This window comes from Oncorhynchus tshawytscha, linkage group LG20, assembly GCF_018296145.1.
Source record: "Oncorhynchus tshawytscha isolate Ot180627B linkage group LG20, Otsh_v2.0, whole genome shotgun sequence".
Classification (NCBI taxonomy): domain Eukaryota; kingdom Metazoa; phylum Chordata; class Actinopteri; order Salmoniformes; family Salmonidae; genus Oncorhynchus; species Oncorhynchus tshawytscha.
Genome location: NC_056448.1, coordinates 11,066,045 through 11,087,471, shown reverse-complemented (window position 1 = coordinate 11,087,471; position 21,427 = coordinate 11,066,045). Strand labels below are relative to the sequence as shown.

Here is a 21,427-nt window from a genome sequence, read left to right as displayed (position 1 = left end):
CAGTTTTCAGCTGTGCTAACATAATTACAAAAAGGGTTTTCTAATGATCAATTAGACTTTTAAAATGCTAAACTTGGATTAGCTAACACAACGTGCCATTGGAACACAGGAGTGATGGTTGCTCATAATGGGTCTCTGTACGCCTATGTAGATATTCCATAAACAAATCTGCCTTTTCCAGCTAAAATAGTCATTTACAACATTAACAATGTCTACACTGTATTTCTGATCAATTTGATGTTATTTTAATGGACAAAAAATGTGCTTTTCTTTCAAAAACAAGGACATTTCTAAGTGACCCCAAACTTTTGAACAGTAGTGTGTGTGTACTAGCGTGTGTATGAGTATGCATGTGTCCAGTGGTGTAAAGTACTTAAGTAAAAATACCTTGAAGTGCTACTTAAGTCGTTTTTTGGGGTCTGTACTTTACTATTTATATTTTTTACTTTTTAAATATTTCCTTGGTAGTTAGGTTGGTCTCTAGACATAACAGGAAAATGTGGGGAAATGATATCAGTAAGGGGATTTTCTTTACTGTCAAGTTACAGGACACATACCACAAATGCAATGGAACCTTGTCAATGTAATACAAGAAACTGTTGAAACAAGTGTGTCAAGTCATCCTCACAACATCCTGTAATGGTAAACTCCTTTTTCTGATTTTATATTGTTATATTTTGGCAAGCAATGAAGGATATATTGATTGTGAAGAATTATTCAAACTCAAACTTTTGTTCAGTGATAAGGTACTGGCCTCATTTGAAACCAAACCAGTTAATTTGAGTTGACAGGAAGTGGTTTGTAGGTTACTGGTTTGTTTTTCTCTTCATGGTTGTTGGTACATGGAGAGGAAGACTTAAAGACGTTAAATGCACGCAGCACAGGTTGTTGCATGATAGTAAATGCACAGGTTGTTGCACAATAGTAAATGCACAGGTTGTTGCACAATAGTAAATGCACAGGTTGTTGCACAATAGTAAATGCACAGGTTGTTGCACAATAGTAAATGCACAGGTTGTTGCACAATAGTAAATGCACAGGTTGTTGCACGATAGTAAATGCACATGTTGTTGCACGATAGTAAATGCACAGGTTGTTGCACATTAGTAAATGCACAGGTTGTTGCACGATAGTAAATGCACATGTTGTTGCACGATAGTAAATGCACAGGTTGTTGCACATTAGTAAATGCACAGGTTGTTGCACGATAGTAAATGCACAGGTTGTTGCACAATAGTAAAGACAGCTGAAAAGTATTCTAATATTCAAATGACTAGGTCCTTACACTATGTGAAAACACAAGTGTTTGAAAGTAAGACAATTATATATTCTTCTGTCTGTGTAAATATACAAGGTCTCCATAACAGCAAACCTATTGTAATGCTTGGAGCACTGAACAAATAGGCACCCAACACCTCCCCTTTTCTTAGTTGTTTCTGTGAGAACGTTCTCAATCTGAAATTCACATACAGCAATGTGACCTGGCTAGATAAACCTTGAAATACTGACCCCGTGATATCACTGAGAGTGATGTGCTTAGAATAAACAATGGTAATACAAATCTTGAAGTTAGGGTTAGCCCGTCAATAGCAGAAGAATATAACCCGACAACTGGATGAATATCCATACTACTCTCAGGGATATTACAGAATATAACCTGACAATTGCATAAACGTATCCAGTAAGGCATATGGACCCAAAAAACCTTTCTCTGCCCCCACCCTCTCTCCCTTTCTCTGCCACTCCCTCTTCCTACCACTCTCTCTCTCGCTCTTTTCTGCTCTCCTCTGTGATATTTATACTGACATTTCGTTGAGACAGCTGAGACATCACTTTGAGTTCCTTGTGCGTGTGTGCCCTAGTCTAACACCGCTGTGTGTGGGGCCACTACATCTTACGTTAGTGCGACACCTTTGTAAAAAATAAAAATGGCATACAGCCTGTGGATTGCCCTACTCCTTCTCCCGGTTCTGGTGCACTCTCAAAGTGGAAGAGAATGGGCTGACAATGGTGAGCTGCCTTTTCTCTTGAAGAGTTATTTTAATTTGAGTTATTTACATTCACTGCAACGTTTGTGTCCAAAAATACAGTGCTGGTGCATCATTGACGGTTATTTCTCACTCCATACCAAAATGTATCTGGATTCGCTGCTGTTGACCTCATCTAAACTGCTTTAATTATTTCCTTTCCTTTCCTTTCCCTCCCAGAACCCAGAATACTCTGCACTTCTCATCTAAGTCTGTCGTCACCAAACACCCTAACCTGCTACCTTGATGATGACAACGGGGATGATGAAATAGAGGACGTAAAAGCCATGACTCTTTGGTAATGAACCTTCTAGAAGACCACTGAACATCAGCTATGTTAGTTAGGAGCTTGTACAATACATAGGACATAAATCATGGGAAGAAGAACTCCACCCTTACTGCGTATACAGATATCCAAATGTGTAAAATCCTCAGCTGGACTAGGAAATGATTCCCTGAATCTGATTTTATGAATATTATGTTTACAGCTACAGCAAGCGCATTGGTGAGCAACGCTGTCTAACAGAGAAGGGGAATAATGTCACATTTACGAACCTGGACACACTGTCACCATGTAATCTCACCATTCAATTGAAAGGAGGCAGCACATTTTGGAAAACAATCCTCTTGGCAAAAATAAGTAAGTTAAACAACAGGTGTAGACCAACAGTGAAATACTTACTTATGGGTAGTTTCCCAAAAATGCAGAGTTAAAAAATAATGACGAGGAATAAATACACAATGAGTAACAGTAACTTGGCTACACTCACGGGTACTAGTACCGAGTCAATGTGCAGGGGCACGAGGTAATTGAGGCAGATACTGTATGTTCATACACAGTACCAGTCAAAAGTTTGGACACACCTACTCATCAAGGGTTTTTCTTTATTTTTTACTATTTTCTACATTGTAGAATAATAGTGAAGACATCAAAATCGTTCTTGGCATGCCTTTAAATTAACAGGTGCACCTTGTTTAAAGTTAATTTGTGGAATTTCTTCCCTTCTTAATGCTTTTGAGCCAATCAGTTGTGTTGTGACAAGGTAGGGGTGGAATACAGAAGATAGCCCTATTTGTTAAAAGACCAAGTCCATATTATGGCAAAAATATCTCAAATAAGCCAAGAGAAATCGACAGTCCATCATTACTTTTAGACATGAAGGTCAGTCAATCAGGAAAATTTCAACAACTTTGAAGGTTTCTTCAAGTGCAATCTCAAAAACCATCAAGCTCTATGATGAAACTGGCTCTCATGAGGACCACCACAGAAAAGGAAGACCCAGAGATACCTCTGCTGCAGAGGATAAGTTCATTAGAGTTACCAGCCTCAGAAATTGCAGCACAATTAAATGCTTCACAGAGTTACAAAGTAACAGACACATCATAACATCAACTATTCAGAGGAGACTGCGTGAATCAAGCCTTCATGGTCGAATTGCTGCAAAGAAACCACTACTAAAGGACACCAATAAGAAGAAGAGACTTGCTTGGGCAGGAAACACGACCAATGGACATTAGACCGGTGGAAATCTGTCCTTTGGTCTGATGAGTCCAAATTTGAGATTTTTGGTTCCAACCACCGTGTCCTTGTGAGATGCAGAGAAGGTGAACGGATAATCTCTGCATGTGTAGTTCCCACCGTGAAGCATGGAGGAGGAGATGTGATGGTGTGGGGGTGCTTTGCTGGTGACACTGTCAGTGATATATTTAGAATTCAAGGCACACATAACCAGAAAGGTTACCACAGCATTCTGCAGCGATACGCCATCCCATCGGTTTTGTGCTGAGTGGGACTATCATTTGTTTTTCAACAGGACAATGACCCAAAACACACCTCCAGGCTGTGGGAGGGCTATTTGTCCAAGAAGGAGAGTGATGGTGCTGTATCAGATGACCTAGCCTCCACAATCACCCGACCGCAACCCAATTGAGATGGTTTGGGATGAGTTGGACCGCAGAGTGAAGGAAAAGCAGCCAACAAATGCTCAGCATATGTGGTAACTCCTTCAAGACTGTTCGAAAAGCATTCCTCATGAAGCTGAGAGAATGCCAAGAGTGTACAAAGCTGTCATCAAGACAGGGTGAAGAATCTGAAATATAAAATATATTTTGATTTGTTTAACACTTTTTTGGTTACTACATGATTTCTTATTTGTTATTTCATAGTTTTGATGTGTTCACTATTATTCTACAATATAGAAAATTGGTATAAATAAAGAAAAACCATTGAATGAGTAGGTGTGTCCAAACTTTTGACTGGTATTGTAGGTAGGGATAAAGTGACTAGGCAACATAGATAATAAACAGTACCAGCAACGTATGTGATGAGTCAAAAAAGTTAGTGAAAAAAGTGTCAATGCAAATAGTCCGGGTAGCTATTGGTCATCTTTAGTTGAATTTTTTTTTACCCCAATATTGGGATATCCAATTGGTAGTTACAGTCTTGTCCTATAGCTGCAACTCCCGTATGGACTCAGGAGAGATGAAGGTCTAGAGCGTGCATCAGCGTGCATCAGCGTGCATGCGCCCAGGCCACTATAGAGCGATGGGACAAGGACATCCCGGGCGGCCAAACCCTCCCCTAACCCGGACGCCAATTGTGCACCGCCTCATGGGTCTACCGATCGCGCCCGACTGCGACACAGCCTGGGATCGAACCCTCGGTCTGTAGTGACGCCTCAAGCACTGCAATACAGTGCCTTAGACCGCTGCGCCACTCAGGAGGCCTAGTGGTTATCTTTTTAACTAATTACTTAGCAGTCTTATGGCTTGGAGGTAGAAACTATTCAGGGTCCTGTTGGTTCCAGACTTGGTGCATCGGTACTGTTTGCCATGCGGTAGTAGAGAGAACAGTCTATGACTTGGATGGCTGGAGTCTGACAATTTTTAAGGCCTACCTCTGACACCACCTGCTATAGAGGTCTTGGATAGCAGAGAGGTCGGCCTCAGGGATGTACTGGGCCGTACGCACTACCCTCTGTAGCGCCTTGCGGTCAGATGCCAAGCAGTTGCCATGCCAAGCTGTGATGCAGCCAGTCAAGATGCTCTCAATGGTGCAGCTGTATAATTTCTTGAGGATCCGAGGGCCCATGTCAAATCTTTTCAGCTTCCTGAGTGGGAAGAGGCGTTGTCGTGCCCTCTTCATGACTGTGTTGGTGTGTGTGGACCATGATCATTTCTTAGTGATGTGGACACCGAGGAACTTTAAGCTCTCGGCCTGCTCCACTGCAGCCCTGTCGGTGTGGATGGGGGCGTGCTCGGCCCTCTGTTTCCTGTAATCCGCGATCGGCATCTTTGACATTGAGGAAGGGGTTGTTGTCCTGGCACCACACTGCCAGGTCTCTGACCTCCTCCCTATAGTCTCATCGTCATCGGTTATCAGGCCTATCACCGCAGTCATGGGTGAACAGGGAGTACAGGAGGGGACTAAGCACACACGAGGGGCCCCCGTGTTGAGGGTCAGCGTGGCGGATGTGTTGTTTCCTACCCCCTCACCACCTGGGGGCGGCACATCAGGTAGTCCAGGATCCAGTTGCAGAGGGAGGTGTTAAGTCCCAGGGTCTTTAGCTTAGTGATGAGTTTGGAGGGAATTATGGGGTTGAACGCTGAGCTGTAGTTAATAAACAGCATTCTCACATAGGTGTTCCTTTTGTCCAGCTGGGAAAGGGCAGTGTGGAATGCAATAGAAATGGAGTCATCTGTGGACCAGTTGGGGCGGTATGCAAATTGGAGTGGGTCCAGAGTGTCTGGGGTGATGGTGTTGATGTGACCAACCTTTCAAAGCATTTCAAGGCTACAGATGTGAGCACTATGGGGCAATAGTCATTTAGGCAGTTTACCTTGGTGGTCTTGGGCACAGGGACTATGGTGGTCTGCTTGAAACTTGTAGGTATTACAGAGTGGGTCAGGGAGAGGTTGAAAATATCAGTGAAGACACTATGGTTTGAATTACAGTTTTTACATGACATCTTCCATCAATTGATAGTCCTTAGTTGTCTCCTTCATCAATTGCCCTTAACACTTATCCTCTGTTTCTTGTTCATCTTTTTGGTTTAGTTAAACCCATGAGTCCTTGGGTGGTGAATGTCACATTTCTGGGGAGCTCCAACCGGGCTCTTATCTACATTGGGAATCCATACCTAAACGATTACCTGAAAGCCCGCAATCAACTGTTCCAATTTCACATCTGGAGTGTCAAAAATACTCTGGTACAGTAGCCAAAAGCCGATTTTTCTTGGATTTTTGGATGCAAACGCTTAACTATATGATATATATTTCACTTTAATTCCGACATAATAATTATTTCGCAACACTGTAGTTACTCTGTATACTACAGTATATTCTATGAACACAATTTCTGTCTTGTTCTTCTGTTACGGTGTCCCCTGTTCATAGTTTCATAGCATAACCTATCAGCCTCTGATCATCGAGGGGGACGAGTACCTCCATAAGAACACAGAGTATCACGTCAAGGTTCGAGCCAAGCCAAACGGGGGGTACTTTGAAGGGAGCTGGAGTGAATGGAGTGTCCCTCTCAGTTTCAGAACAGACGAAGGTAAAAAAAAAGAGACTTACGTGTCTTAAAAGTATAGTATGATATCGAGACTGTGCAGTTGGAAGTGATAGAGTGTAGAGGAAATGGGAGTCACATGCATCGTCTCTGCTCTCGTTCTCTCTCCCCTCCCCTACAGAGACAAAGACAGATGTCCAGATGCTGTCCTACTCACTCATCGTGGCCATTTTTGCTCTGCTTCTGGTCACCTTGGCAGTTAGTATTTTCTGGAGAATACAGTGAGTATTAAATTGGTCTCCTTTTCCTCTGCAAATCGTGTGTGTGTGTGTGTGTGTGTGTGTGTGTGTGTGTGTGTGTGTGTGTGTGTGTGTGTGTGTGTGTGTGTGTGTGTGTGTGTGTGTGTGTGTGTGTGCAAATCAAATGTGATTTGTCACATGCGCCGAATACAACATTAGAGTGAAATACTTACAAGCCCTTAACCAACAATGCAGTTAAGAAAATACCTACAAAAAAGTAAGAGATAAGAATAACAAATCATTAAAGGGCAGCAGTAAATAACAATAGCGGGGCTATATACAGGGGGTATCGGTACAGAGTCAATGTGCGGGGGCACCGGTGTCAAAGTAATTGAGGTAATATGTACATATAGGTAGAGTTATTAAAGTGACTATACATAAATAATAAAAGAGAGTAGCAGCAGCACAGAAAGGGGGGGGGTGCAAATAGTCTGGGTAGCCATTTGATTAGCCACTTGTCGTGCGGTAGCAGAGATAACAGTCTATGACTAAGGTGGCTGGAGTCTTTGACCATTTTTAGGGCCTTCCTCTGACACCGCCTGGTATAGAGGTCCTGGATGGTAGGAAGCTTGGCCCCGGTGATGTACTGGGCTGTACACACTACCCTCTGTAGTGCCTTGCAGTCGGAGGCTGAGCAGTTGCCATACCAGGCAGTGATGCAACGTGTCAGGATGCTCTCGATGGTGCAGCAGTAAAACCTTTTGAGGATCTGAGGACCTATGCCAAATATTTTCAGTCTCCTGAGGGGGAATAGGTTTTGTTGGGTCATCTTCATGACTGTGTTTGTGTGCTTGGACCATGTTAGTTTGTTGGTGATGTGGACGCCAAGAAACTTGAAGCTCTCAACCTGCTCCACTAGAGCTCTGTCGATGACAATGGGGGCGTGCTCAGTCCTCCTTTTCCTGTCAGGTCAGGTCTCTGACCTTCTCCGTATAGGCTGTCTCATCGTTGTCAGTGATCAGGCCTACCACTGTTGTGTCATCGGCAAACTTAATGATGGTGTTGGAGTCGTGCCAGGATGTGCAGTCATGAGTGAAATGGAAGTACAGGAAGGGAGCACGCACCCCTGAGGGTGTGAAGACACTTGCCAGTTGGTCAGCACATGCTTGGAGTACACGTCCTGGTAATCCGTCTGGCCCTGCGGCCTTGTGAATGTTGACCTGTTTAAAGGTCTTACTCACATCGGCTGCGGAGAACGTGATCACACAGTCGTCTGGAACAGCTGATGCTCTCATGCATGTTTCAGTGTTACTTGCCTCGAAGTGTGCATTGAAGTTATTTAGCTCATCTGGTAGGCTCGTGTCACTGGGCAGCTTGCGGCTGTGCTTCCCTTTGTAGTCTGTAATAGTTTGCAAGCCCTGCCACATCCGACGAGCGTCGGAGCCGGTGTAGTACAATTCGATCTTAGTCCTATACTGACGCTTTGCCTGTTTGATGGTTCGTCAGAGGGCATAGCGGGATTTCATATAAGCTTCCGGGTTAGAGTCCCGCTCCTTGAAAGCAGCAGCTCTACCCTTTAGCTCAGTGCAAATGTTGCCTGTAATCCATGGCTTCTGGTTGGGGTATGTACGTACAGTCACTGTGGTGACGACGTCATTGATGCACTTATTGATAAAGCCTGTGACTGATGTGGTGTACACCTCAATGCCATCGAAAGAATCCCGGAACATATTCCAGTCTGTGCTAGTAAAACAGTCCTGTAGTTTAGCATCTGCTTCATCTGACCACCTTTTTATTGACTGAGTCACTGGTGCCTCCTGCTTTAATTTTAGCTTGTAAGCAGGAATCAGGAGGATAGAATTATGGTCAGATTTGCCAAATGGAGGGCGAGGGAGAGCTTTTTACGCGTCTCGGTGTGTGGAGTAAAGGTGTTTTTTTTCTATGGTTTTCTTCCCCCATTTAACATGCTGATAAAAATGAGGTAAAACTGATTTAAGTTTCCCTGCATTAAACTCCCCGGCCAGTAGGAGTGCCGCCTCTGGATGAGCGCTTTCCTGTTTGTTTATGTCGGTATACAGCTCATTGAGTGCAGTTTTAGTGCCAGCATCGGTCTGTGGTGGTATGTAGTCATTTTAAATTACAGATGAAAACTCTCTAGGTAGATAGTGTGGTCTACAGCTAATCATGATATACTTTGCCTCAGGTGAGCAAAACCTTGAGACTTCCTTAGATATCGTGCACCAGCTGTTGTTTACATATATGCATAGGCCCCCGCCCCGTGTCTTACTAGTAGCTTCTGTTCTATCCTGCCGATAGAGTGTATAACCCGCCAGCTGTATGTTATTAAATGTCGTCGTTCAGCCACTACTCGGTGAAACATAAGATATTACAGTTTTTGATGTCCTGTTGGTAGGAAATACGTGTTTTCAGTTCGTCCCATTTATTTTCCAGGGATTGAACGTTAGCTAGCAGGACGGATGGTAAAGGCAGATCGTTGCCTGATCCTCACAAGGCACCCTGATCTCTTTACGCAAATCTTTGTTACCTTCTCAAGTGAATGACGGAGATGAGGGTCCGTTAGAGTGTTTGTAGTATATCCTTCCCGTCCGGCTCAATAAAGAAAAACTCTTTGTCCAATTCGAGGTGAGTAATCGCTGTTCTGATGTCCTGAAGCCCTTTTTCGGTCATAAGAGATGGTAGCAGCAACATTACGTACAAAACAAGTTACGAACATGTGAAAAAACAAACAACAAAGCATGGTTGGTTAAGAACCGATAAGACGGCAGCCATCCCCTCCGGCATGTATGTGTGTGTGCGTGTGTGCATGTCCTCCACTCTCATGTCTCTCTTTCCTCACAGAATACATTCCTTCATATGGCCAAGCATTCCACATCCCAAACACACACTTCTCCAGATCGTCCAGACGTACGAGCCAATGAAGGTACACTATACAGTGCATTCTAAAAGTATTCTGACCCATTGACTTTTTCCACATTTTGTTACGTTACAGCCTTGTAAAAAAATATATATATGTTTCCTCATCAATCTACACACAATACCCCATAATGACAAAGCATACTAAAATATTACATTTACATAAGTATTCAGACCCTTCACTCAGTACTTTGTTGAAGAACCTCTGGTAGCGATTACATCCCCAAGTGTTGATGCTTACAAGCTTGGCACACCTGTATTTGGGGAGTTTCTCCCATTCTTCTCTGCAGATCCTCTCAAGCTCTGTCAGGTTAGATGGGGAGCATCGCTGCAAAGCTATTTTCAGGTCTCTCCAGAGATGTTCGATCAGGTTCACGTCCGGGCTCTGTCTGGGACACTCAAGGATATTCAGAGAGTTGTCCTGAAGCCATTCCTGCGTTGTCTTGACTGTGTGCATAGGGTCGTTGTCCTGTTGGAAGGTGAACCTTCGCCCCAGTCTGAGGTCCTGAGTGCTCTGGAGCAGGTTTTCATCAAGAATCTCCCTTTAGTTTGCTCCCTTCATCTTTCCCTGCAGCTGAAAAACATTCACACAGCATGATGCTGCCACCACCACGCTTCACCATGGGGATGGTGCCAGGTTTCCTCCAGACGTGACGCTTGGCATTCAGGCCAAAGAGTTCAATCTTGGTTCCATCAGACCAGAGAATCTTGCTTCTCATAGTCAGAGTCCTTTAGGTGCCTTTTGGCAAACTCTAAGAGGGCTGCCATGTGGCTTAAGTGTGGCCACTCTACCATAAAGGCATGATTGGTCACGGGTGCACCTCAGCCACGCTCAAGGTACTAAACGATATCATAACCGCCATCGATAAAAGACAGTACTGTGCAGCCGTCTTCATCGACCTTGCCAAGGCTTTCGACTCTGTCAATCACCATATTCTTATCGGCAGACTCAGTAGCCTCGGTTTTTCAGATGACTGCCTTGCCTGGTTCACCAATTACTTTGCAGACAGAGTTCAGTGTGTCAAATCAGAGGGCATGCTGTCCGGTCCTCTGGCAGTCTCTATGGGGGTGCCACAGGGTTCAATCCTCGGGCCGACTCTTTTCTCTGTATATATCAATGATGTTGCTCTTGCTGCGGGCGATTCCCTGATCCACCTCTACGCAGACGACACCATTCTATGTACTTCCGGCCCGTCCTTGGACACTGTGCTATCTAACCTCCAAACGAGCTTCAATACAACACTCCTTCCGTGGCCTCCAACTGCTCTTAAACGCTAGTAAAACCAAATGCATGCTTTTCAACCATTCGCTGCCTGCACCCGCACGCCTGACCAGCATCACCACCCTGGATGGTTCCAACCTCGAATATGTGGACATCTATAAGTACCTAGGTGTCTGGCTAGACTGTAAACTCTCCTTCCAGACTCCTATCAAACATCTCCAATCGAAAATCAAATCAAGAATCGGCTTTCTATTCCGCAACAAAGCCTCCTTCACTCACGCCGCCAAACTTACCCTAGTAAAACTGACTATCCTACCGATCCTCGACTTCGGCGATGTCATCTACAAAATTGCTTCCAACACTCTACTCAGCAAACTGGATGCAGTTTATCACAGTGCCATCCGTTTTGTCACTAAAGCACCCACCACTGCGACTTGTATGCTCTAGTCGGCTGGCCCTCGCTACATATTCGTCGCCAGACCCACTGGCTCCAGGTCATCTACAAGTCCATGCTAGGTAAAGCTCCGCCTTATCTCAGTTCACTGGTCACGATGGCAACACCCATCCGTAGCACGCGCTCCAGCAGGTGTATCTCACTGATCATCCCTAAAGCCAACACCTCATTTGGCCGCCTTTCGTTCCAGTTCTCTGCTGCCTGTGACTGGAACGAATTGCAAAATCGCTGAAGTTGGAGACTTTTATCTCCCTCACCAACTTCAAACATCTGCTATCTGAGCAGTTAACCGATCGCTGCAGCTGTACATAGTCTATCGGTAAATAGCCCACCCATTTTTACCTACCTCATCCCCATACTGTTTTTATTTATTTACTTTTCTGCTCTTTTGCACACCAATATCTCTACCTGTACATGACCATCTGATCATTTATCACTCCAGTGTTATTAATCTGCAAAATTGTAATTATTCGCCTACCTCCTCATGCCTTTTGCACACAATGTATATAGACTCCCCTTTTTTTCTACTGTGTTATTGACGTGTTAATTGTTTACTCCATGTGTAACTCTGTGTTGTCTGTTCACACTGCTATGCTTTATCTTGGCCAGGTTGCAGTTGCAAATGAGAACTTGTTCTCAACTAGCCTACCTGGTTAAATAAAGGTGAAATAAAAAATAAAAAATTAAAAAAATTGGTGGAGTGCTGCAGAGATAGTTGTCCTTCTGGAAGGTGGAGCTCTGTCACAGATGGAGCTCTGTCAGAGTGACCATTGGGTTCTTGGTCTCCTCACTGACCAAGGCCCTTCTCCCTCCGTTGCTCAGTTTGGCCGGGCGGCCAGCTCTAGGAAGAGTCTTGCTGGTTCCAAACTTCTTCCATTTAAGAATGGAGGCCATTGTGTTCTTGGGGACCTTCAATGCTGCAGAAAGTTTTTGCTACCTTTCTCAAGATCTGTGCCTCAATCCTGTCTTGGAGCTTGAGGGCCAATTCCTTCGACCTCATGGCTTGGTTTTTGCTCAGACATGCACTGTCAACTGTTGGACCTTATAGACAGGTGTGTACCTTTCCAAATCATGCACAATCGATTGGAGTCCACCTGTGGTAAATTCAATCAAGTCATGGAAACAAGGATGATCAATGGAAACAGGATGCACCTGAGCTCAATTTCAAGTCTTATATCAAAGGGTATGAATACTTATGTAAATAAGGTATATAAATAAATTAGCAACATTTTCTAAAAACCTGTTTTCTATTTCTCATTATGGGGTATTGTGTGTATATTGATGAGGGAAAAACATCTATTTTCGAATAAGGCTCTAACGTAACAAAATGTGAAAAAAAAGGGGTCTGAATTACTTTTCAAATGCACTCTACATACAAAAGTATGTGGAGACCTATTCAAATTAGTGGATTCGGCTATTTCAGCCACACCCATGGCTGACACGTGTATAAAATCCAGCACACCGCCATGCAATATCCATAGACAAACATTGGCAGTAGTATGGCCTTACTGAAGAGCTCAGTGACTGACTTTCAACGTGTCATCGTCATGGGATGTCACCTTTCCAACAAGCCAGTTCATGAACACAAAGTGGGCCACACAAACTCATAGAATGGGATAGCCGAGTGCTAAGCCGCATCGGTTGCAAACTCTCAAGAAAAGCACTTACAAGCACAAGAACTCAAAAGCACAAGAACTGTTCATTAGGAGCTTCATGAAATGGGTTTCCATGGCCAATCAGCCGCACACAAACCTAAGATTACGACTCGCAATGCCAAGTGTCGACTGGAGTGGTGTAAAGCTTGCCGCCATTGGACTCTGGAGCAGTGGAAACGTTCTCTGGAGTGATGAATCATGCTTCACCACCTGGCAGTCCGATGGACAAATCTGGGTTTGACGGATGCCAGGAGAACACTACCTTTCCGAATGCATAGTGCCAACTGTAGAGTTTGGTGGAGGAGGAATAATGGTCTGGGGCTGGTTTTTAATGGTCCGGGTAGGCCCCTTAGTTCCAATGAAGGGAAATCTTAACGCTACAGCATACAATACTATTCTAGACTATTCTGTGCTTCCAACTTTGTGGCAACAGTTTGAGGAAGGGCCTTTCCTATTGTAGCATGACAATGCCCCCATGCATTAAGTAAGTTCCATTCATAAATGGTTTGTCGAGATTGGTGTGGAAGAACTTGACTGGCCTGCAGAGCCCTGACCTCAACCCTATCGAACACCTTTGGAATGAATTGGAACGCCAACTGCGAGCCAGGCCTAATCGCCAAACATCAGTGCCCAACCTCAATAATACTCTTGTGGCTGAATGGAAGCAGGTCCCCGCTGCAATGTTCCAACATCTAGTGGGAAGCGTTCCCAGAAGAGTGGAGGCTGTTATAGCAGCAAAGGAGGGACGAACTCCATACTAATGCCCATGATTTTGGAATAAGATGTTCAACAATCAGGTGTCCACATATACTTTTTGTTATGTAGTGTAAGTCCTCTGATATGCACTAGATTGGGAACAATAATGTCCATAATGAGTTAGAAGGATATTGGTTTATCCTGTCTCTTTCCTGTGACCCAGCAGGGCCAACCTCTGAGCTTTAACCCCGAGGTGTTCAGTGACCTCAAGATCCAGCTGGTGGAGCTGGACGAGGAGCAGCACGTTACTGCCCAAACCCCTGACTCTAACGCCAATCACCTCACTGAGGTCAAAGATCAATACCTCATTCAGGAGTGTGACGGAGATACGAAGTCCTGCCATAGCACCAGTAGTGGAGGTTCGGAGGCCATACTGTTGAGGTGTGAGTCCCCAGGAGAGCACCCCAACTTTGGGGCTGGGAGCAGTGGCTCCACCATGGGTATCCTGGACCTGAAGAGTGACACGGAGAGTGTGGAGACAGACGACAGTGATGGTAACATTGGTCCTGAGGGGCTAGTCGCTACTCAGCAAGGAGACAAAGGTGAGGTGTATGTCACCATGTCTAGTTTCTATCAGATCCAGTGAGAGATGTAGAGAGAAAGAGCTTATTCAAGATTATAGCTTCTTATTACATTCTTACGCTGAGCTCTGAGCGACTTTGTTAACGGCTGCTTTCATTTGAAGACTATTTGATCCACCGTGACTCAAACTGACTATCCACTGACTCCCAGTATCACAAGAGACTAGCAGAACTCAATGCACATGTTATTTACAAATGATAGGAGACATCCTCATTATTATCCTCATTACATTTCTTAGGTCTTGTGTTATTAATCTGTTGGAAGTTGCAAACTTGACTTGACTAACTTGAAATACAAAGCTTTCCCTCTTTATACATTATTTTTGCATTTGCACTTCTTCCCATTCTGTATATTATACTGAGGATAGTATAGTGAGGAGCCATGGTGATATCCTGGCCTAATATTATAATAATACACACTGCTGCTTCTTATGGCCTTGACAAAGATACTCTTTACTTTACCATGACAACAGCTGCAAAGTAAACCTAGAATGTATCATTCAATTCCTCAGGGTTTGAACCCTTCTACACATTTGTATACATAAACATGGAAATAAGGTTTGATTAATTTATCTGTCTAATGTTTGTCACATTTTTCCCTTCTTTTTTGCACATACATGATTGTATTTCCTGCAGTTACCAGTACGTAGTTTTTTACTTTGAATGTATTATACTATTACTATACTATGCACTATCATGCATTCGTTTTCAATGCAGAATGCTTGATCATTTTGTTGAACACGTTATGGGAGACATAGCATTAGACAGTCTTCAGCTTCACCGTATTACAGTTTTTTTAAATTTGTATATTTTACTCTGACAAATGTGACAGCATTTCCTGTATAAAAATCACTGTTGTTGAATTTTGTTTAAAACGTTTTATTAAAACAGATCAAATGTGTATGTATGCATAATAAATAAATAAAAAGTATAATTTCTTCTGCTCTCATCCCCTGAAATGACTGTACTTTGACGTATCATTCATGTTGTATCTGCTCAACCAATCTGAATGTAAGGGGATCTCTATGGTTTTCCTGTGTCTTTATAAAGTTGTACTCCTACATTGACGCCTCAATCACAATCTGGTACACCAGAAGTACATTCATTTACAAAGGAATGCTGCTTTTGCTTTGCAGCATTGCGTTGCAGAGGCAGTTGCAGTGCGTTCTGTGTAATGCATTACATGGTATGGTATATACATGTGTTCAGTTTAGTTGGGTAGCGATGCAAAACGGTATGTAATGACGCTGTCGGTCTGATAGAGGCGTCAGACTGTGGACTACAGTTTTCTACAATACATATACAGTGGGGCAAAAAAGTATTTAGTCAGCCACCAATTGCAAGTTCTCCCACTAAAAAAGATGAGGCCTGTAATTTTCATCATAGGTACACTTCAACTATGACAGACAAAATGAGAAAAAAAATCCAGAAAATCACATTGTATGATTTTTTATGAATTTATTTGCAAATTATGGTGGAAAATAAGTATTTGGTCAATAATAAAATTTTATCTCAATACTTTGTTATATACCCTTTGTTAGCAATGACAAGAGGTCAAACGTTTTCTGTAAGTCTTCACAAGTTTTTCACACTGTTGCTGGTATTTTGGCCCATTCCTCCATGCAGATCTCCTCTAGAGCAGTGATGTTTTGGGGCTGTTGCTGGGCAACACGGACTTTCAACTCCCTCCAAAGATTTTCTATGGGGTTGAGATCTGGAGACTGGCTAGGCCACTCCAGGACCTTGAAATGCTTCTTACGAAGCCACTCCTTTGTTGCCCGGGCGGCGTGTTTGGGATCATTGTCATGCTGAAAGACCCAGCCACGTTTCATCTTCAATGCCCTTGCTGATGGAAGGAGGTTTTCACTCAAAATCTCACGATACATGGCCCCATTCATTCTTTCCTTTACACGGATCAGTCGTCCTGGTCCCTTTGCAGAAAAAAAGCCCCAAAGCATGATGTTTCAACCCCCATGCTTCACAGTAGGTATGGTGTTCTTTGGATGCAACTCAGCATTCTTTGTCCTCTAAACACAATGAGTTGAGTTTTTACCAAAAAGTTATATTTTGGTTTCATCTGACCATATGACATTCTCCCAATCTTCTTCTGGATCATCCAAATGCTCTCTAGCAAACTTCAGATGGGAAACTTCAGACGGGCCTGGACATGTACTGGCTTAAGCAGGGGGACACGTCTGGCACTGCATGATTTGAGTCCCTGGCGGTGTGTTACTGATGGTAGGCTTTGTTACTTTGGTCCCAGCTCTCTGCAGGTCATTCACTAGGTCCCCCCGTGTGGTTCTGGGATTTTTGCTCACCGTTCTTGTGATCATTTTGACCCCACGGGGTGAGATCTTGCGTGGAGCCCCAGATCGAGGGAGATTATCAGTGGTCTTGTATGTCTTCCATTTCCTAATAATTGCTCCCACAGTTGATTTCTTCAAACCAAGCTGCTTACCTATTGCAGATTCAGTCTTCCCAGCCTGGTGCAGTTCTACAATTTTGTTTCTGGTGTCCTTTGACAGCTCTTTGGTCTTGGACATAGAGGAGTTTGGAGTGTGACTGTTTGAGGTTGTGGACAGGTGTCTTTTATACTGATAACAAGTTCAAACAAGTGTCATTAATACAGGTAATTAGTTGAGGACAGAGGAGCCTCTTAAAGAAGAAGTTACAGGTCTGTGAGAGCCAGAAATCTTGCTTGTTTGTAGGTGACCAAATACTTATTTTCCACCATAATTTGCAAATAAATTCATTCAAAATCCTACAATGTGTTTTTCTGGATTTTTTCCCTCATTTTGTCTGTCATAGTTGAAGTGTACCTATGATGAAAATTACAGGCCCGTCTCATCTTTTTAAGTGGGAGATCTTGCACAATTAGTGGCTGACTAAATACTTTTTTGCCCCACTGTATAGCTAGATGTTGTTAGTTAGCTTGTGGAGAGAGTGACTAACTGAAATACATATTTTAACATTGCACAAAATATAAACAAGTCATTCATAACCATTTGCATATCATTGGAAAATTATAAATATTAGTTTGTCAACATGATTTCCATAACAAAATATTAGTTTAAGAAAGCACCTTGAAGAACTGTCCATTAAAAATCATTATCATAAATGTATCAGCTTAAAACTCATAATTTCCATGCATTTTTCATCATGAGAATGAAATAGACATCACTATCGATGGAGGCGCTGACTCCGCAGTAGTAGTTGAGAAACTCCTCCTTGGTGACCTGCAGAAGGGGAGGAAGTGACAGACAGACCTTACTGAACCAGCCTATACCATCAGTGTCAGATAGAGACAGAAAACCCACATTGCACTGATAAGGAGGACTGGAACACCAAAGAGGTGAAAGGGAAAGACAAGGTTGTGTGAGAGCTGAGGGTGTCACCCTTTTGCTACCCTCATTTGCATTGCGCCCCCGCCCCCCTCCGTTAGTTAAGTTTCCAGGCACTTTTCATCATGATAATAAAGTAGATACATGTATCAACGGGGGCACTCGCAACTCCTCGTGTGACCAAATGTGTTCCAGAAATAAGAAAGGATGATCAACAAGAACAAGTTTGTAGCTTTTAAGATAACAACCATTTAAGATGGTTTCATAGATAAGCAGTAAATGTCAGGAGTCTAAGAAAGGTGTCTCATAATCATCCATTCACCTCAGCTGCCAAACTAACCCTAATTCAGATGACCATCTTATCCATGCTAGATTACAGAGACATAATTTATAGATCGGCAGGTAAGGGTGCTCTCGAGCGGCTAGATGTTCTTTCCCATTCGGCCATCAGATTTGCCACCAATGCTCCTTATAGGACACATCGCTGCACTCTATACTCCTCTGTAAACTGGTCATCTCTGTATACCCGTCGCAATACCCACTGGTTGATGCTCATTTATAAAACCCTCTTAGGCCTCACTCCCCAAATCTGAGATATCTACTGCAGCCCTCATCCTCCACCCGTTCTGCCAGTCACATTCTGCTAAAGGTCCCCAAAGCACACACATCCCTGGATTGCTCCTCTTTTCAGTTCATGGCAGCTAGCGACTGGAACGAGCTGCAACAAACACTCAAACCGGATAGTTTTATCTCAATCTCTTCATTCAAAGACTCAATCATGGACACATCTTACTGACAGCTGTGGCTGCTTTGCGTGATGTATTGTTGTCTCTACCTTCTTGCCCTTTGTGCTGCTGTCTGTGCCCAATAATATTTGTACCATATTTTGTGCTGCTACCATGTTGTTGTCATGTTGAGCTGCTACCATGCTGTGTTGTCATGTGTTGCTGCCTTGCTATGTTGTTGTCTTAGGTCTCTCTTTATGTAGTGTTGTGTTGTCGTGATGTGCGTTTTGTCCTATATTATCATTTTTAATTGCAGGCCCCGTCCCCGCAGGAGGCCTTTTGCCTTTTGGTATGCCGTCATTGTGAATAAGAATTCGTTCTTCACCGATTTGTCTAGTTAAATAAAGGTTAGATAAGAAAATCTATAATCTCATTCATATCTGACTGAATAATGTACAGGCTGTTAGTTGAGCAGTATAGGTGTACACTACATTAGAGGTGGATGATGGTGAGACCATTATTACCTCTACCCAACGTTGTCATCAGTATTACCTGTCCGTCCTTGTCGTAAGGAGAGTCGAAGCTGTCCAGGAATTTGAGGAATACTTGCTCCTCTGTCCATTCCCCGTTTTGATATTTGGGGTGGTACTTGACATTGTAAACCCCTCTTAGATCTTCAATAGTGATCACCCCGTCATTAGTCTTATCCAGCTTCCTAAAGGCCTGCGTGATCACCTCCTTCCTGGCATTGGACATTGGAGGCTGCAAGCAAAAATAAAGTTTACAAATGGCATACTGTAAGTGTGATCACATTTCAACAGCTATCATGTACTTCGGAGGCTCACCCCTACCACTGATATTTACCCTGAGAGTGAGGAGAAATTCATCGAAGTCGATGAATCCACTGTTGTCCCGGTCAAAACGCTGAAACATTGCCACGGCTTCCTCTTTCTCGATGAGGACACCATAGTCATTAAGGCCCTTGATAAACTCCTTCATATCTAATGTACGGTTATTGTCATCATCCATTATCTTGAATGTTCTGACAGATAATTAAACAATTGAAGAAGAAAAAAAGATAAATACTTGGCTGTTGAAGAAAATCAGACAGTATTTCTTGGAGTTTACATTACTGAAACAATCCTTGCATTTTATAAACTAATCAAGAAAGGTCCTTAGACTAATTCAGACTACTTTATTGAAAATAAGAATTTGTTCTTAACTGACTTGCCTAGTTAAATAAAAGGTCAAATAAAATAAAACTATTAATTTGATGTTGATGACCTCCTGGGCAACAGTTGATATATAACTATTTACTCTGCCCATCACATAAAAGTATTACTGTCCTTTCTCTCACCTGCCCAGACCCTTGATGCCAGAAGAGCCTCTTGCAAGACACTGCAACCTCAAGCTTTCCACAGGGTCTGTGCACACAGATAGCTGTTTTTTGGCGTTCACTGCCATCTCCCGATCATGTCGTGACGTCCCCGCCATGATACCTGCTGCCGGGAAATGCATTTGCATAACTGATTTCCAAGCATTCAGTTCGATTTGATACAGAAAACATTCCATTTTCGATGACGCCTAGTACAGTATTCGAGAGACGGTGACAATGATAAATGAAACGTAAAGCTATGCCATAGCTATGTGACAAAGGGCGTAGTGGGACGGTATTTGAGTGACGTTGGTGACAAAGATAAATTAAACATAAAGCTAGAGCTATGTGATAGCTATGTGACAAAAAGGGCGTAGTGGGGAAACGAACAGGTAGGTTCAAGTTGTCACCTGGCGCTTGCTAGCTGAACGGTCAAACTAGCCTAGCAAGTCGTTTGCATTATGACCGTGTTGGCAATAAAGTCTGACTGTATACATTTAGATATTCTAGCTTCCTAATTACAAATTATTTGGAGTTTGTTTGCTACTTTATCTGTAGATGCGAGCAACTTACCGTGAAAGTTAATATTGCAACCTGCAACTGTAAACAACATCAGCAGCGGCCCCTCCCAGTCCCCACCCCTACGCGTTTCCATAGAAATGTGGGCTTGCCTTATCCTCTTCACTGCCCCCTTTGGCCCTTGAGCACAAGTCAGTTTACGGAAAGTGGTGTAAAGTATCTACAAACAAATACTTTGAAGTACTACTTAAATTGTTTTTGGGGGTATCTGTACTTTACTGTTTATATTTTGTTGATATCTTTGACCTGACTAACGTTACATTCCTTAGAGAAAATATGTACTTTTTTACTCCCATACATTTTCGAAAGGGTAGACCATACTAAACTCAGCAAAAAAAAGAAACGTCCCTTTTTCAGGACCCTGTCTTTCAAAGATAATTAGTAAAAATCCACATAACTTCACAGATCTTCATTGTAAAGGGTTTAAAAACTGTTTCCCATGCTTCATTCACAGTTCATGAACATGCACCTGTGGAACGTTCATTAAGACACAAACAGCTTACAGACGGTTGGCAATTAAGGTCACAGTTATGAAAACTTAGGACACTAAAAAGAGGCCTTTCTACTGACTCTGAAAAACACCAAAAGAAAGATGCCCAGGGTCCATGACCATCTGCGTGAACATGCCTTGCATGCTGCAAGGAGGCATGAGGACTGCAGATGTGGCCAGGGCAATAAACTATAATGCCCATACTGTGAGATGCCTAAGACAGCACTACAGTGAGACAGGGCGGACAGCTGATCGTCCTCGCAGTGGCAGACCACGTGTAACAACACCTGTGGGACAGGTACAGGATGGCAACAACAACTGCCCGAGTTACACCAGGAACACACAATCCCTCCATCAGTGATGTAAGGCAGGCCCTCACCAGACATCACCGGCAACAACGTCGCCTATGGGCACAAACCCACCGTCGCTGGACCAGACAGGACTGGCAAAAAGGGCTCTTCACTGACGAGTCGCGGTTTTGTCTCACCAGGGGTGATGGTCAGATTTGCGTTTAATCGTCAAAGGAATGAGTGTTACAC

At 43.3% G+C, this 21,427-nt stretch overlaps 2 protein-coding genes across 4 annotated transcripts; one reads left to right on the top strand and one right to left on the bottom strand.

Moving 5' to 3' along the window:
- Positions 1-1,809: 1,809 nt before the first annotated feature.
- On the top strand, positions 1,810-15,316 carry il7r (interleukin 7 receptor). 2 transcript variants are annotated; one of them, XM_024380820.2, is made up of 8 exons: positions 1,810-2,010; positions 2,208-2,325; positions 2,516-2,667; positions 6,084-6,235; positions 6,423-6,582; positions 6,719-6,818; positions 9,636-9,717; positions 13,964-15,316. In XM_024380820.2, exons 1-8 carry the CDS (start codon positions 1,929-1,931, stop codon positions 14,381-14,383), a joined length of 1,266 nt encoding a protein of 421 aa, XP_024236588.1. In that variant the 5' UTR covers positions 1,810-1,928; the 3' UTR covers positions 14,384-15,316. The 2 variants fall into 2 exon arrangements, with proteins under 2 accessions (XP_024236588.1, XP_024236587.1); XM_024380819.2 differs by having other exon boundaries at positions 13,961-15,316.
- Positions 15,317-17,202: 1,886 nt separating this feature from the next.
- capslb (calcyphosine-like b) lies at positions 17,203-20,450 on the bottom strand. 2 transcript variants are annotated; one of them, XM_024380827.2, is made up of 5 exons: positions 20,393-20,450; positions 19,802-19,946; positions 19,309-19,486; positions 18,997-19,206; positions 17,203-17,614 (listed from the first exon to the last, which is right to left on the bottom strand). In XM_024380827.2, the coding sequence occupies exons 1-5, from the start codon at positions 20,430-20,432 to the stop codon at positions 17,513-17,515; spliced, it is 675 nt and encodes a 224-aa protein (XP_024236595.1). In that variant the 5' UTR covers positions 20,433-20,450; the 3' UTR covers positions 17,203-17,512. The 2 variants fall into 2 exon arrangements, with proteins under 2 accessions (XP_024236595.1, XP_024236596.1); XM_024380828.2 differs by having other exon boundaries at positions 17,204-17,614; positions 19,802-19,943.
- Positions 20,451-21,427: the final 977 nt, after the last annotated feature.

Excerpts from the sequence above, each read along its gene's own strand:
- capslb (XM_024380827.2), bottom strand. The coding sequence starts at position 20,432 with ATGTTGTTTACAGTTGCAGGTTGCAATATTAACTTTCACG. Across the intron at positions 19,947-20,392 it reads TTGCAATATTAACTTTCACG|CAGGTATCATGGCGGGGACG; the intron begins GTAAGTTGCTCG and ends ATTTCCCGGCAG. Across the intron at positions 17,615-18,996 it reads CTTACGACAAGGACGGACAG|GTCACCAAGGAGGAGTTTCT; the intron begins GTAATACTGATG and ends CCCCTTCTGCAG.
- il7r (XM_024380819.2), top strand. The coding sequence starts at position 1,929 with ATGGCATACAGCCTGTGGATTGCCCTACTCCTTCTCCCGGTTCTGGTG. Across the intron at positions 6,583-6,718 it reads CAGTTTCAGAACAGACGAAG|AGACAAAGACAGATGTCCAG; the intron begins GTAAAAAAAAAG and ends CCTCCCCTACAG. Across the intron at positions 9,718-13,960 it reads AGACGTACGAGCCAATGAAG|CAGGGCCAACCTCTGAGCTT; the intron begins GTACACTATACA and ends CCTGTGACCCAG.